At 47.3% G+C, this 16,466-nt stretch overlaps 1 protein-coding gene across 1 annotated transcript in view; it reads right to left on the reverse strand.

The window, feature by feature from the left end:
- Nucleotides 1-1,475: 1,475 nt before the first annotated feature.
- Nucleotides 1,476-16,466, reverse strand: part of LOC125513138 — a 54,407-nt gene continuing 39,416 nt past the window's right edge. The window contains exon 9 of the mRNA XM_048678176.1: nt 1,476-1,851. Coding sequence (XP_048534133.1) covers nt 1,621-1,851 — 231 coding nt within the window. The 3' untranslated portion in view covers nt 1,476-1,620. The remainder of the gene's footprint in view (nt 1,852-16,466) is intronic.

Here is a 16,466-nt window from a genome sequence, read left to right on the forward strand (position 1 = left end):
AATGCGATGCACATGATGACATGATATGAAATGCATGACATGAACAAAATGCAAAACGAAAACAAAACCCAACCACGAAGGGAAACTCATATCGCATCTCCGGAAAAGGCAAGAGTCGGAATTACAAATATGGAAAGTTGCATCCGGGGTGTTACGGGCGTCGACCACGACGGCGGTCGGAGCTCGGGTTTGGCCATGCGTGCTCCCGCAGCAAGCAAACATGCTGGCTAACGGCTTGTTAGGCTCCTGCAGATGCAGTGAGCACGATGACGCGCTCGGGGGAGAAGTGTGTGCGCTGCGGCTACGATGTGACAGGGTCAGTGGCGGCGAGCTCACGACCATGGCGGGGAGGCCAACTAGGCGACTTAAACGAGAGAAATAGGAGAGTGGTTCGGCACGGAAGCTCACAGCGAGGCTAACTGGCACGAGAGCGAGGTCTGGGATGCTCTGGAGAGGGCGAATCAAAGGGCGGCGTCCAGCGGCCGAGCGCGGGGAAGACGGGTCGATGACGAGGGTTCAGAGCTCCCGGACTTGCGTGTGTCTGCGTGGAGATGCTACGGAGCTCAACGATGTTCCTGGACATGCTGGCGCGGCGAGAGGACGACGGCGACCATGAGAACGACGATGGCTTGGTCTCGGTACTTACGATGAGCTCGATTTTGAGGCCTATGCCCTATGGAGAGGGAGAGTGACCAGAGAGACGGGAAAGAGGCAGAGGAGGCTGCGGGGGTCTCTCTGGCGCGCGGGTAGGCCAGAGGGGGAGGCTCGGACACGCGCGTGTCGACACGCCTTTGCCTACTAGCAGAGGTTGAAGACGGCGTCTGGTGGGATGCATAGTAACTGGGCCGCAGGTAAGCGCTTCTCTCTCTCTCTCTATGTTGTTTTGTTTTTATTTATTCCTTTTGCCACTGCTTTCAATTTATACAAATTCAAAACCAGTGACAAAATTCCCCTGAATATTTATGTTGCGCAATGGAATTATCCAAAGACAAATAAATCATTTCAGAGTTATTTGAAATTATATTCTAGTTATATGAATATAACTCAAATTCAAATAGCTATTGATTTAACTCAAAGTCCCAAAATAATTCCTTAAAACTGTTCACTATTTTTGTTTTGGATCAAAACCCTCGCCAAAATCATCAAACATTAAAGAAGGAATTTCTTTGAATGAAATTTTAGGGTTCTTGCTCTTCTTTTATTTAAATTTTTCTAAGGCTTGAAAATTCCCTCAATTCAAGTTTCTTGAGATTAACATGATGCATGAGATGCAACTAATTAAAATCATTATTCTAGGGTTGTGACAATTACATGCTTTGAGTAAGAAGAATGTGCCCTTCATATGGGGACCCTCACAAGATGCCACGTTTATGAGTCTAAGAATTGCTCACGCATGCTCCATTGCTTGCATTACCAAACTTTAATAAACGTTTGAAGTGCATTGTGATGCTAGTGATAAGAGTAGAGCACAGAAAGGAGCGAAAAGGAGCTAACATTCTTATTGAAATACTAACTGCAGTTCATTTATCATATATTCAGGCATTGTACACAGCGGTGCGCTTGTGATCCATCACCGCATCAGCCACACTAGACACGGAATCACAATTTATACGCACAAATTCATTTTGTCTTCTTATCTTCTTTGTTATCCTTCTCCACCACTACTGGCGCTGCAGGTATGCTGAACCACCACTCTCTCAACCTTCTGCTGCATCTCTCTGTGCTTGCTCTCCTTAGCGGAGAGTGGTTGGTGAACACCTCCAGAAACATCGCCAGGATAAGCAATCTCGTGGGCAGCAAGGCAAGGACAAGAGCCATCAATAACAGCGCAAGGATAGCTTTGTCTGTGGCCTGCAAATTACAAGAGTAAGTGAAATATCCGATCGAACTCTGGTATCGAATACGTTTAATCGAGTGGTAGTTAAAATCGTGGCACTGCCCATAAAATTCAATTTGTTTAGGATCAAACTGATGAATAGAAATTTGTATAGGAGCAAAATGTCTTTTGGAAGCTGCGTAGACTGTATAAGTTCAACATTGAGGACAGCAACCAAAAGTCATGCCCGTCCCAGTTTGAGGGGCTTGAGGGGAACATGTTTACCTATGGCTTTTTGGCTAGGCAGCACAAATAGATGCATGGTGTTAAACATTGTAACCCTCCCTCCCTCCCTCGCTCCCTCCCTCGCTCTCTCTCTCTCTCGTGTACAAGTTATTCTCATAGAGTTGGAAATAGATTGGGTTAGAGATAGATAGAGTTGGTCTCCTTTTAAGTTTTTCTATCTAGTCTTCTGTAACCCAAACTCTGTAATCCTCAAGAGAGGCTCTCCTCTCGTTCGATCAATATAACTGCAGGCACTCTCCTTTGGAGGGTACGGCGTTTCATCAAATCTTACATGGTATCAGAGCCCCTCTCTTCCAACACATCGAGCTACCTTCCTCAACCTCCTGCCATGGCGTCCTCCTCTAGCTCCACCACAAACTTTTCCCTCAACTCCCAAGTTTCAGAAAAACTCACTAGAACCAACTTCATCCTATGGCGTGCTCAAGTGCTATCGCAGATTCGAGCTGCGGGCATGTATGGCTACCTAGACAAAACCTATGCCGAACCACCCAAAACAATCACCACCAAAGACAGCGCCGGCAAGGATCAAGTCGTCATCAACCCTGAGTACACCGTCTGGGCAAGGGAGGACCAGCAGGTGCTCGCATACTTGCTCAATAATCTCTCCAAGGAGGTCCTGATTCAAGTTGCCTCTCACGAGAAGGCTCATGCGATCTGGGATGCCCTGATAAGCATGTTCGCCTCCACATCAAGGTCCCGCATCAACAATTTTCGTGGCCTATCCGTCAGCCTATTTTGGTCCTTGTCCTTTCTATAGGATTTTCGTGGCCTCTTTCTGCATTGCCGATCTACGCCCGTTCTCTTGCCGCCAAGCTTCTTCCAGCGTTGGTTTTCTTGGGCTATGACACATTCTGTTGATGTGACATCGTCTTTTGACAACCCATCTTCTCTTCAAACTTATCTTGTGCCTTCTACTGATGTGTTATCTTACTTTGATGCATCATCTTCTTGTTATCCCTTCTTTGGCTAGACACAACAGGTTTTTGAAGACTCTTGATGCTACAACGACACTCTGAAGACACAGATTTTGGATTATCACTATTTTGTTCTGGTAAAACATGAGGGGATTGTTAAGGAGTATTATATTAGAGAGTGGACGGCGTCGAGGCTGGCCCGCTGTAGCCTGCAGCACCACCCTAGGTGCCTCCTTTGCGACCAAGACCCGGAGACCATCCAACACCTGCTCCTGGCGTGTCCATTTGCTAAGCAGACTTTGCACATCATCCTGGACTGGGCGCATATACCCGCCCAACCGCCAGCCAACGAAATTACCATGATGGAATGGTGGCTGCGTGCGATGGCACAGATCCCTCCTACACTACAAAAGCTCTGCAATCGATCACACTGCTCGTCCCCTGCATGATCTGGAAACAGAGGAAAGAATGCGTCTTCGACAATGCAAGACCCTCGATAGATGCGCCAGTTGATAGGATTAAAGACGAGGCCAAATGTTGGGCAAAAGCTGGGGCACAGGAGCTGCGGGTTATCTTGCTCGCCTCCTGGGATGTCCACTGATCAGGCGCTAGGACTGTAAATATAACCTCCTAGGAGGCATGTACTCTCTCTCATCTTTTCAATGCAATGAAACGCAAAAATCATTTTGCGTTTTCTCGAAAAAAAATATTAGAGTGGATTTTTGCTCTCGGGCACCATGGAGCCCTCTATTTTCAAACATTCAAAATTCAACTTTTTTAGTTTCGAAAAGATCTGAAAAACATACGAGTACTTGTAGATGTATATTAGATGCGTGTGAAATTTCATCACAATATATGTTTTTATGCGGCCAATATGAAAAAAAAATCATGTGATTTTATAATGAATAGTACATATGCTAGAAATACGTGATTTTGTTATTTTTGTGTAGCTCGCATAAAAAAACATTTCGTCATGGAACTTCACAGACAAGTACTATACATCCATATGTATATGCGTATATTTTTCAGAAATTTTTTGAAACTCAAAATTTGAATTCTGAAGTTTCCAAATAAAGGTCTACGTGGAGCTCGAGCTCCATTAGGCATTTCCGTATTATATTGGTCCAATCTACTTTTCATAGCCGTATTAGTCCAGATTTCCTTCCTTGTACCCCAAGTCTATTGTACTATATATTTGCCCTATGGGCTATGCAATAAAATAAGGTTGCTCCTCTAACAACACACTATAACTCCTGTTGTAGTTCACGAACTAACTCTTTTTTAGCAACCGGCAGGAGCGCTGGCTTTTCATCTAGAAGAGGGAAATATATACATGTTGGCATGTTTTAAAACGGGTACATGCCGGAAACCCACCAAAACATTCCCTAACACTGCATGCAAACTACTCATGGTTCTGATATACTCTTGGCCAGAAGGCCACGTCCCTCTGCCTGATGTCCCCAAAAGGTGAGATGAGAAGGTTATTAGAAGCATCCAGGTCGAAATGTAGCTTTCAAGTTAAGTTCTTAATTAGTAGATGCTGCCGAAGGGAGTTGGGGTGCCATACACAAAAAGGAAGCGACTCATACAATGACAGAGGTACATAGAGCTCTTACGCCATGGTTACGAACTATTTCTCCAATATAATGATATTTTTCAGGAACTAGCTGCATTGCCTCCTCATAGGAGTTTTGATCATGTCATCCCAAAAGCAAAAAAATGCCTTCTGGAGTCAAAAGCCAACTTGATCTCAGCCTTGATATCCGATACGGCATTTTGATGTGCCGAAAATCTGAGGAACTTATCCCGTAAGCAAAATGGCTTCTCTAGTATCAAACCTTGCCTCTACCCATTCACATATGTTGCTTGGCCAAAAACATGACATACAAACTGCTGGAATTTAGTCTAGTTTTAGGCCAGACCAATAGCTTTTTCAGAAATTCTTAATAAATCCTAGAGGTCCACTTAACCCATTCGTGCAAGGGAGGTGGGACTAAAGTTTAGTCCCACATTGCTAGTTTGGTAGGAGTTGGACCTCCTTATAAAGAGAGGATGTTTTCCCACATGTATGAGCATGAGAACAAGAGACATTCACGCACGCTCCTCCTCTGCTGCCCGTCTCGCCACGCCTCGTCACGACGCGCCGCGGGTTGCGGGAATGAGCCGATGTCTAAATTTTTGCCACGCATGACTGGTATACGAAAGGTCACACAGGAGCTGAAAAGTTTTGCTGTAGTGGAGATTGAAAACGATGCACCCTTCGGCTGCTGGCTGTTCGTTTCGTCTCCTTCTTTTCCTTCGCCTCCCGTCGCTGCCTGTTCCCTTCCTTCTCCTGTGCCTATAAAAGAGAGGTCGATCCTCTCCAGAGAGACACACCAGAACATCATCTTCCTCTCGCCATCGAGTTCCAAGCTCTGACCTACTGTAAGGTCTCGTGCACCGCAGGCCGGGATAGTAGGCCTCCGAAACACCGCCACTTCGAGTCCTGTACAAGAGAAGGGTGATAAGGTTTTTGGGGAGCCTCTGCGCGACTACTGACTTCATCATCACGGAAGCCACGGACGCCGATGAGCACTTCCCAAACGACGACTTCTTCCCCGACGTCGACAACCTCTTCGATGGCATGGCCGGCGAGGAAGTCCACCCCAAGTCCAATACCTCTGCCGCTGCTTCGTACGTCCTTGTGTTCTTTCTGTTTAAGATCCTGCCACAGTTTCCTGTTCTAGCTTCTGTTCTACATGTGTTCTATTCATATTCAGTACTTCAGATGCCATTTGCATACTCTGTCAGATTGCATGACTTGTCTCATATCTGCTATGATAGTCATGTTTTATCTACTGTTTTTGTTAATAAAATCATATGGTAAATTGCTCATATTTTCAACAATCCAAAAACTTTATTATAGGCAATTTACCTCGAGTGGTTTTGCTGCTTCCATGAGGCCTCCTATGTTTGAGGGTGTGCACTATAAGAGGTGGCGTGTGAGAGCTGTTCTATGGTTTCAAACCATGAGCTGCTATGACGCCACTCTTGGCAAAACCTGAAGGAGTTCTTGATCCTCAGCAGGAACAAGCTTTTCAAAAAACGGATACCTTGTTTAAGACTGCTCTCATGAGTGTTCTTGGTGAGAACATAGTTGATGCTTATGTGTCAATTGATAATGCATAAGATATGTGGGACGCACTCGAGGCCAAGTTTGGGGTCTCGGTGCCGGCACTGAGCTGTATATCATGGAACAATTCTATGACTAGAGGATGACAAGCGCTCCGTGGTTTAGCAAGCTCACGAGATACAGTCATTTGCTAGAGAACTTGAGCACTTCAATTTTATGTAACCGAACAAGTTTGTTGTCGAAGGCATCATCACTAAGCTTCCTCTCTCGTGGAACTTTGCTACGTCTCTGAAGCATAAGAGGCAGGAGTTTTCCGTTCCGGATCTCATTGGTACTCTTGATGTGGAAGAAAAGGCGAGAGCAAAAGACATACGTGCTCGAGGTATTGAGGGAGGTTCTACTGCCAATCTGGTACAGAAGAAAAACTTTCAGCCCCACAAGTTCAAGAACAAGGGCAAGTTTGATGGTAAAAGGAAGTTTGATGGGAAGAACAATGCTTCGCAGCACACCAACTTCAAGAAGAAGACTGACAAGAAAGGAATTTGTCATGTGTGCGAAGATCCTGATCATTGGGCTCCTAGTTGCCCTAACCCTTATTACAAGCGTCAACATGGGAAAGGCGGCAAGACCGCTAATGTGACGCCCCGAGACCGTTGCGCCAGGTGTCGTCCAGTTATTCGCTGTTGTTGCCTTGTCATTTGCTTGCGTGTTGCATCTTGTCATGTCATCATGTGCATTGCATCATCATGTTTTCAAAACTTGCATCTGTCCCGGTCTCCCAGTTCCTTTCGTTGTCCGTTCTGAGCCTAGAAACACTTGCACGCGCCCGCGGCACGTCCGAAATATTATTTTATAAGTGGCCGGGAAATGTTCTCGGAATGGGATGAAAGTTGGCGTGCGGTGTTGTTTTGTTGTCAGTAGGCCGCCTGCCAAGTTTCATCGCATTCGGAGTCCGTTTGACGCCCCAACGGATAACTATAGCGGCAGTATAGCCGGTCTTTTCCTCGGACATTTTCGGTCTCCGAAAACAATCGCCGGGCCTCCCTCTCTTCTCTTCTCTCAGCTCAAGACCGTCTACTCAGCCCACTACCTACCGCCAGGTCCAACCTAACCTCTCTCGTCAGCCCGCCGCCCTCCTCGCGCGCGCGTCCGATAGTTGTCCCGAACCCGACTAGGACTGTCGCTACCGTGGTGTCCGGATCATCTCCAAACGTCTACAAAACATCTCCGTTTTCCTTTTTGGACTCCCTACCTATTTGTTTGTCGACCGTCCAATTACGATCGAAGGGTTATTCTAGCCCTTTCTAAATTTCTTTTGCTATATACAGTAGACTAACCCATACCTATTCTAGTCAAACCCTAGTCCGAGGAGCCGTCCCATCCTTTCCATCCGTCCCATCCGCCGCCATCTCCTCGTTTTCCTCTCCTGCCAGATCCAACCAGCGGCCCCCGACCATCTCCCTTGATTTCCGCCGCCACCCAACCAGTGCTTCCCTCCCGATCCACCAACCACAGCCGTTGCGCCGTGCTCCTCCCTCGCCATAGCAGCAGCACCCGAGGCCGACCTCCCTCGCGACCCCCCTCTCCCTTCGTTCGTCCCCTTCTGTCTCTCTCGCGCTCTCAATTTCTCTCTCTCGCCAGGTACAGGAGCAAGAGGAGCTCGCCCCGGTTGGCATGGCGCCATGGCCACCGTTCCGTGTCGTCGAGCCTCGCCAAGTCCTCCCTCGCACCGGATCCACCCATCCCCGATGCCTGCGCCTCCTTCCTGCTCGGATCCGGCAAGTTCCGAGCCAAGTCGCCGTGTTCCCTGCCTGCTGCCTCCTCTCCGTCCTGCTCGTCCCGCCTCGCTCCAGGGCCAGCTCCGCCACCGCGCCAAGTACCTCTGCCCCGTCCTCGCCTGGATCCAGCCGCCCTGCTTCCCGTCGAGCCTCCCCGCCTTGGATCCGGTCGTCCCCGTGACGTCCCGCCGCGCCAAGCCCCCTCCAGCCGCGGGTCTCCTTCGCTGCATCGAGCGGTAGCAGTTCGGGCAGAGGAGGATGGTGCCTCTGCCTCGACACCCCGCGCGTCGCCTGCCCCTCTCCACGTCGGCCACGCCCTGGCCTCGAGCCAGCCGGCCCCTCTTGAGCCTCCTCCACAAACTGGGCCTGGCCCATGGGTGAGGCACACCCCAGCGCCCCTTTTGTTCTCCTCCTGTTGGGCTAGATTTTAGATGCAGCCCGAATCATGTTTTTTCCTGTGGAACGAATTTAGCTATTAATCCTGAGGCGGTTGTTTTGCAGAAAAGTCCCTAGAGTTCATGCATATAATAACTTACAAACCGTGCATCGGATTAAAACAAACTTTATATGTAAAATGCTTAGTTTTTCGTCTAGTTTCATAATTTGCCACTTTCATCTATGTTTAAAATGTTTAAAATGTTGTTTGTTTAAATTTGCTTAAATAACTTAATTAAAATGCTTTAATTCATAACTAATTAACCGTAGCTCCGAACTTAATAAACTTTATATGTAAATGGGGTGGAAAAATGCCTAGTTTAACATGGTGGCTTTACTTTGCATGTTTAATAACTCTAAAATTGTGTTTAAGGCAGAACAGTACCAAAACCTACAATATGCACATGAGGAGTTTCCGGACTTGTTGTTTGTTGTTCCGGCCTCATTTAAACTTGCCTAGATAGATAGTTTTCACTTGCTTCACCCCTTGCCATGTTAATCAACATTTAATATTGTTGGATACATAAACGAGATCGAACTAAATAACTTGTCGTGGTGTTTCGTCAATATGCAACTCGTTGCATATTGATCTCCACTTAATTTGTAGAATTGTTTGTGCACTTTGCCATGCCATGCCTCATTAAACCGGACATACATCATACTTGGTTGTGCATCATGCCATGCTTATGTGATGGTTGTTTACTATGTTGTTTGCTCCTTTCCGGGTTACTTCTCGCGTTAGCTTCGGTTTCGTTCCGGAATTGTGAGGATCCGTTCATCTACGTCCGTTTGTCTTCTTCATGGACTCGTTCTTCTTTCTTGCGGGATCTCAGGCAAGATGACCATACCCTCGAAATCACTTCTATCTTTGCTTGCTAGTTGCTCGCTCTATTGCTATGCTCCAATACCTACCACATGCTTTATCATGCCTCCCATATTGCCATGTTCAGCCTCTAACCCACCTTGTCCTAGCAAACCGTTGTTTGGCTATGTTACCGCTTTGCTCAGCCCCTTTTATAGCGTTGTTAGTTGCAGATGAAGATGAAGTTTGTTCCAGGTTGGAACATGGATATGTTGGGATATCACAATATCTCTTATTTAATTAATGCATCTATATACTTGGTAAAAGGTGGAAGGCTCAGCCTTATGCCTGGTGTTTTGTTCCATTCTTGCCGCTCTAGTTTTCCGTCATACCGGTGTTATGTTCCTTGATTTTGCGTTCCTTACATGGTTGGGTGTTATGGGGACCCCTTGACAGTTCGCTTTGAATAAAACTCCTCCAGGAAGGCCCAACCTTGGTTTTACCATTTGCCTCACCACCACCTACTTTTCCCTTGGGAGTCGCTCTCTCGAGGGTCATCTTTATTTTAAGCCCCCCCGGACCAGTGCTTGTCTAAGTGTTGGTCCGAACTAGAGTCCTTTGCAGCGCCACCTCGAGGAAACTTGAGGGCTGGTTTTACTTGTATGGAGTGCTCATCCGGTGTTGCCCTGAGAACGAGATATGTGCAGCTCCTATCGGGATGTCGGCGCATCGGGCGGTCTTGCTGGTCTTGTTTTACCATTGTCGAAATGTCTTGTAACCGGGATTCCGAGACTGATCGGGTCTTCTCGGGAGAAGGAATATCCTTCGTTGACCGTGAGAGCTTGTGATGGGCTAAGTTGGGACACCCCTGCAGGGTTTTGAACTTTCGAAAGTCGTGCCAGCGGTTATGGGCAGATGGGAATTTGTTAATGTCTGGTTGTAGAGAACTTGAAACTTAATTAAAATGCATCAACCGCGTGTGTAGCCGTGATGGTCTCTTCTCGGCAGAGTCCAGGAAGTGAACACGGCGTTGGAGTTATGCTTGAAACGTAAGTAGTTTCAGGATCACTTCTTGATCACTTCTAGTTCATGACCGTGCTTTGCTTCTCTTCTTGCTCTTATTTTGCGTAAGTTAGCCACCATATATGCTAGTGCTTACTGCAGCTCCACCTCAATACCCTATCCTACCCATAAGCTTAAACAGTCTTGATCTTGCGGGTGTGAGATTGCTGAGTCCCCGTGACTCACAGATTACTTCCAAAACCAGTTTGCAGGTGCCGATGATACCGTGCAGGTGACTCAACCGAGCTCAAGGAGGAGCTCGATGAAGATCTTGTTCATCGTGTTGTTTCGTTTCAGTTGATCAGTAGTGGAGCCCAGTCGGGGCGATTGGGGATCTTTTGCATTAGGGGTAGTCTTCTTCTATTTTAGTTCCGTAGACGGACCTTGATTGTATCTGGACGATGTAATGCTATATTCATGTATTGTGTGAAGCGGCGATTGTAAGCCAGCTCTGTACCTCTTTCTTATTCAGTACATGGGATGTGTAAAGATTACCTCTCTTGCGACATGCCTCAATGCGGTTATGCCTCTAAGTCGTGCTCCGACACGTGGGAGATATAGCCGCATCGTGGGTGTTACAAATTGGTAATCAGAGCCTTCCCCGACTTAGGAGCCCCCTGCTTGATCGAATCGTTGGCGTTGTTGAGTCTAGAAAAATGTTTTGAGTCTTATAAGATTATATATATCGGAGAGTAGGATTTTTTTTTATTCCTCAATCCCATCGTTGCTCTGGTGAGGCCTCCTGACGTAGAAGTTTTGACTCTTCTCTTCTCAAATTTAACGAAATTTTTTTAAGATCACGCGAGTATCTTGGAATCGTTCCGATGGTTTTGTGACGAGAACATTGTTCTTGGTGCCTCCTGACATTTAGGGGTTGTGGCAATGTCCCAGGGAGTTGAGCTCCGAGGTGTTGTCGTCACAATTTTATCGTTGCAGTTCTGGTATACCTGAGTTCGCCGACATCAAAAATCTCTTTTATGCAGTTGTTGGTGAGATAACCTCGACGCCACCCAGTAATGGGGCGGGAGTTCGGGAGTATTGCCATAACTCGTATAACGGATGCTTTTCGAAGGTTGAGGTAAATGATTTCCGAAGGTTTCTTGGTTATGTGTTGAAGGATGGATACAGCTGGATGTAGGATTTGCTAGTTTTGGGTGAGATATTATGCTTCCCCTGTATCCCCAACACCTGATTGCATAACCAGATAGTTTCGGGAGTTTATAAGGGAGAATTCAAGTAGCTCCTAAGATAGCTTTCCGACAGATGCATGATATGAGATTGGGGTTCGACGTCTAGTGGTCCGCCTATCCACAGTTGGTTTTACAGTGGTCTTGTTGTGTCTTAAAGAGTCCTTGGCTATGCTGACTCGGGGACACTTCGTATGTCATGTGCACTGCCTTATACATGATGGTGCTGTACGATCGAGCCCGTATGGGCCCCACCACAAAAACTTCGAACGAAATCTCTATCATATGTTTGTTCCGGCTTATTCTGCAACCTAATACTTTGTTTTTTGTTTTGGTTTGTGGTATTCGAGTTGCTTCAATGTTAAATGTTGATTTCATACCTTTCCTAAGCGGTGTTCTCATACTCCTATGTGAATACCAATCCTTCATGATAATAGAGATTGTCATGTCAATCCTTTTCAACCGGCGTGTTTCTCTTCAAATGGATCCGATCATTTCTACATCCGCAGGATCAGATCAAGTTTTTTCTCAACGGTGTTTGTTTTATCCGTCCCAAGTTGTCTTTGTTTTTCCCATCCTCCCACCCTTTTTTTTCAAGGACTCAGATTTCTTATTCAAGTATCCTTTTATTGATGGGAAGTCTCTCCATTCTTTTCTGCCAATGCTCTTACCCGGTGGTTCTCTTGAAGATGCTCTACTAGTTCATCATTCTTCGTTCTCTTTCTTCTCCGGTGGATCCAATTCATGCTTTGTTGATCATATCTTTTCCTCGGTTCAAATACTTTCTCATATCGTTGCACCTCTTAAATCATCCACTTCTCGCTATTCAATTGTTTCGGAGTGTCGAAAATATCTCAAAAGATTCAAGTTTCCATTCTCATTTCACTCAAGTTCTTTTGAGGATGTTACCTCATTCAAGCCATTTATTTCAACCGGCGCAATCTCTCTTTTAAATTGTTCAACGGTGTTTCTTTTGAGTGCACCCTAACCCACAGGTCTTTCCCAGGATCTTACCTGACTCTTCTAATTTTCCCGGATCTTCTCAAATTCTTTTTGAAGTTTGACATAAGAATGAATTATCATTAGTCTTATGTATTTTCTCCAAGACCTGTCAAATTCTTTTCACCGTTGGCTCAACCTTTCTATTCGTCATCCCGGAGTATCTCAATTGTTCATGGTGGTGTTTCTCTTTATCATTCTCAACACTTGAAGACCGAAGAAGAGTTTTTTCTCCATATCTTATCCGTTCTCTTAGAGATTCATGGTTCTAGCTTGATGCCTTCCTCTCATAATTGTTTTGATTGTGAGAATTCTATTCACTTGTCCGGAGAAATTCAAGATTCTTTTCTGTTTGATTCTCTGAAGGCCAAATTTCAGATTTATTCATTCTCAACTTTCAGCTCACGTTCTCAAAATCTTATCGGTGCATCATTCAAATATTCTCTAATCAGCTCATGATCTCTTCATTCTCTTGTTGTTAGAGTTATAATATAAGTCATGTACCCCTTTGTATTTATCCCGTTGTATAAGGGGTTTCCTGCATATGTTCCACACCTGTACATGTATATATATATATCGGCCTATGGCCTCATGGGAATACAAGTTGCTTATTCCTAACATGGTATTAGAGCTAGGTCAACTTTTTTGCACGCTGTAACTCGTGCTATTGATCCGTTGACCGCAGCCGCCGGCCTCGATCTCTTGTTTCCGCTCGTCTGGCTCCCGATCGAAGCTCTCCCTCGATCTCCCGGAGTCTCCCATATCGGATCGATCTAGTATGGCTCGTCTCGCTCCCGATCGAAGCCCCCCCTCGATCTCCTGGAGTCTTCGATCGGATCGATCCCCAGCCGGCCCGCTCGTCCCGCTTGGCAGCTGGCCTGCTAGTCCCGGTTGTAGCTCCCAGCCGGCCTGCCCGCTCGTCCTGCTTGTAGCTCCCAGACAGCCGGCCTGATACTGCTCCCGGCCCAAATCAACGCAGCTCCCGCCGGCCCTTGCCCCTGCGGTTCTTCAGCCGCCGACTGCCAGCTGCCCCTTGATTGATCTCTGCTAAAAAAAAATGTCTGCTGCATCGGGCTATGTTGCTGTCCCTCGCTGTCCGGTGATCTTTGATGGTTCTAACTACACCGAGTTTACTGGCTTCATGCGCATTCACATGCGTGGCATCCGTCTTTGGGGTGTTCTTTCTGGCGAGGTCTGCTGTCCGCCACGTCCAGTTCCTCCGGTGGCCCCTACTCCGCCAGCTCCATCGGTTCTTCCTACCGATGCTAATCAGGCCGCCAAGGATGCGGCTAAGGTTGCTGATGAGGCTGCTGATCGTGCTTATGATGAGAGGGTTTTGGCTTATGAGGAGGCTCTTCAGACGTATCATGGTGCTCTGTCTGTTTACACCCAGTGGCTTGATGATGATGCTCGTGCTGCAGCTGTTCTCACTGCTAGTGTTCTGCCTCAGTTTGCTTCTGAATTTCTGGGTCTTTCTACTGTCTTTGAGATGTGGACCCGTCTTCGTGAGCGCTATCAGCCCTCTGGTGATGCCTTATACCTCCCTGTGATTCGTCAGGAGCATGCTCTTCAGCAGGGTGACTCTACTGTTGATGACTTCTATGCACAGAGTTCTGCTATCTGGCGCCAGCTTGATTCTTTTCGTAGTGCTGGGTGTCGTACCTGCCCCTGTTGCCAGGCTGTCCAGGCCAATTTGGAGTTTCATTGCGTCTATGAGTTCTTGTCTTGGCTCCGTAAGGAGTTTGAGCCCCGGCGTGCTCAGTTGTTTGCTCGTGGCCGTATTTCTCTCATGGTGGCGCTTTCTGAGATTCGTGCTGAGGAGACTCGCTTACGTGGTGCTGGTTTGCTGGAGGTTCCCTCTGTGCTTGCTACTCGTGCTCCTACGCCACTTGCTCCACCGACCCCTTCTCGCTCGAGTGCTCCGCCGCTCTTGCCCACTCCTTCTGGAGGCTCAGGTCGCCCCCGTCCACATTGCGCCTATTGCAACAATGATGGTCATCTTGAGTCTCATTGCTACATGAAAAAGAAACATCTGCGGAAGGCTCGATCATCATCTTCCGGGACTTCGTCATCTACCTCGACAGCTTCAGCCATTGCTTTGACTGAGCAGGATATTCTGAGACTTAAGCGTCTGCTCGCGGCTTCAGGTTCTTCCTCGACGGGTACTGCCGGTTCTGTGACTGATGCTTCCCGCACTGAGCAATCACCCTCTACACAGTCAGGTACATCCCCCTGGGTTCTGGACTCTGGAGCTTCTTTTCATATGTCTTCTCATTCTTCCACTTTGTCCTCTCTTCGATCACTGGATTCTCCTATTCATGTCTTCACTGCTGATGGTACTCCACTTTCTGTTGCTAGTAGAGGCAATCTTACTACTCCTTATTCTGTTCCTGATGTTGCTCATGGTCCTCGACTTATCATGAATTTGTTTTCTGCTGGTCAACTTACGGATTCTGGTTGTCGCGTCATCCTTGACGTTGACTCTTGTTCTGTCCAGGACCGTCACACGCACACTCTGGTTGGGGCTGGCCCTCGCCGCCGTGATTCTCAAGGTCTTTGGGAGTTGGACTGGCTTCATATTCCTTCTGCTGCCACCGCCATCGCCAATTCTTCCGCTTCTGTCGCCTCCGTCACTGGTTCTTTCCAGCAGTGGCATCATCGACTTGGTCATCTGTGTGGTTCTCGGTTGTCTTCTTTAGTTCGTCGAGGCCTTCTGGGGTCTATCTCAGGAGATGTCTCTTTAGAGTGTCAGGGTTGTCATCTTGGCAAGCAGATTCAGTTACCATATTCACATAGTGAGTCAGTGTCTAAGCGTCCTTTCGATTTAGTCCATTCTGATGTATGGGGTCCGGCCCCTTTCGCTTCGAAAGGTGGTCATAAATACTATATTATTTTCATAGATGATTTCTCTCGTTACACATGGCTTTATTTCATGACTTCTCGTTCTGAGGTGTTGTCTATTTATAAGCGTTTTGCTACCATGGTTCATACTCAGTTCTCTTCACCCATTCGTGTTTTTCGTGCTGACTCCGCTGGCGAGTATATCTCTAAGATGTTGCGTGGTGTTCTTGCTGAGCACGGGACTCTCTCTCAATTCTCTTGTCCTGGTGCTCATGCTCAGAATGGTGTGGCTGAGCGAAAGTATCGACATCTTCTTGAGACGGCTCGTGCATTGATGATTGCTGCCTCTCTCCCGCCTCATTTTTAGGCTGAGGCCGTCTCCACATCCACCTAACTTATCAATATACAGCCTTCCGCTGCTCTACAGGGTGGTGTTCCTTTCGAGCGACTTTTTGATCGTTCTCCCGATTATTCGATGCTTCGCTCGTTTGGTTGTGTTTGCTATGTTCTTCTTGCCCCTCGCGAACGCACCAAACTGACCGCTCAGTCTGTTGAGTGTGTCTTCTTAGGCTACGGTGATGAGCATAAGGGCTATCATTGTTGGGATCCTATTGGTCGTCGGATGCGTATCTCTCGAGATGTGACTTTTGAAGAATCTTGTCCCTTCTACCCACGCCCATCTTCCTCGACTTTTTCAGTGCAGGATATCTCTTTCCTCACTTTTCCTAACTCACCTATCACTCCCGCCGAGACTGTACCTCTCCGTTTCACTTCCTCTCCTTCTCCACATCTAATTGATTTGTAGCCACCATCATCCCCGGTCTCCTCGCCTCGCGTGTCACCGGGGTCTCCACCTTCATCTCCGGTGACTTCCTCCCCGATCTCCTCTCCCAGCCTGTCACCGGATTCTACACCTTCATCTCCGGTGACTTCTTCGTCGCCACCCCCTGATTCTACCTTGCCGATTCCTCCTTCTATTATTCCATCTTTTCCTCAGCATTACACTCGTCGTCCACGACCAGTTGATGCCTCTGTGGATGGGTCGTCATCTTCCTCTCGGCCTACTTATGGCTTGCGTTCTCGTCCTCGTCCGCCTGTTGATCGCTTTGGATTTCCCACCGCTGGTGCTGCTGTTCTTGAGCCGACTTCTTACCGTCAGGCTGTTGTTCATCCTGAATGACAGTTTGCGATGGCAGAGGAGATTGCTGCTCTTG

The sequence above is a fragment of the Triticum urartu genome, chromosome 6, assembly GCF_003073215.2.
Source record: "Triticum urartu cultivar G1812 chromosome 6, Tu2.1, whole genome shotgun sequence".
NCBI classification, from domain to species: domain Eukaryota; kingdom Viridiplantae; phylum Streptophyta; class Magnoliopsida; order Poales; family Poaceae; genus Triticum; species Triticum urartu.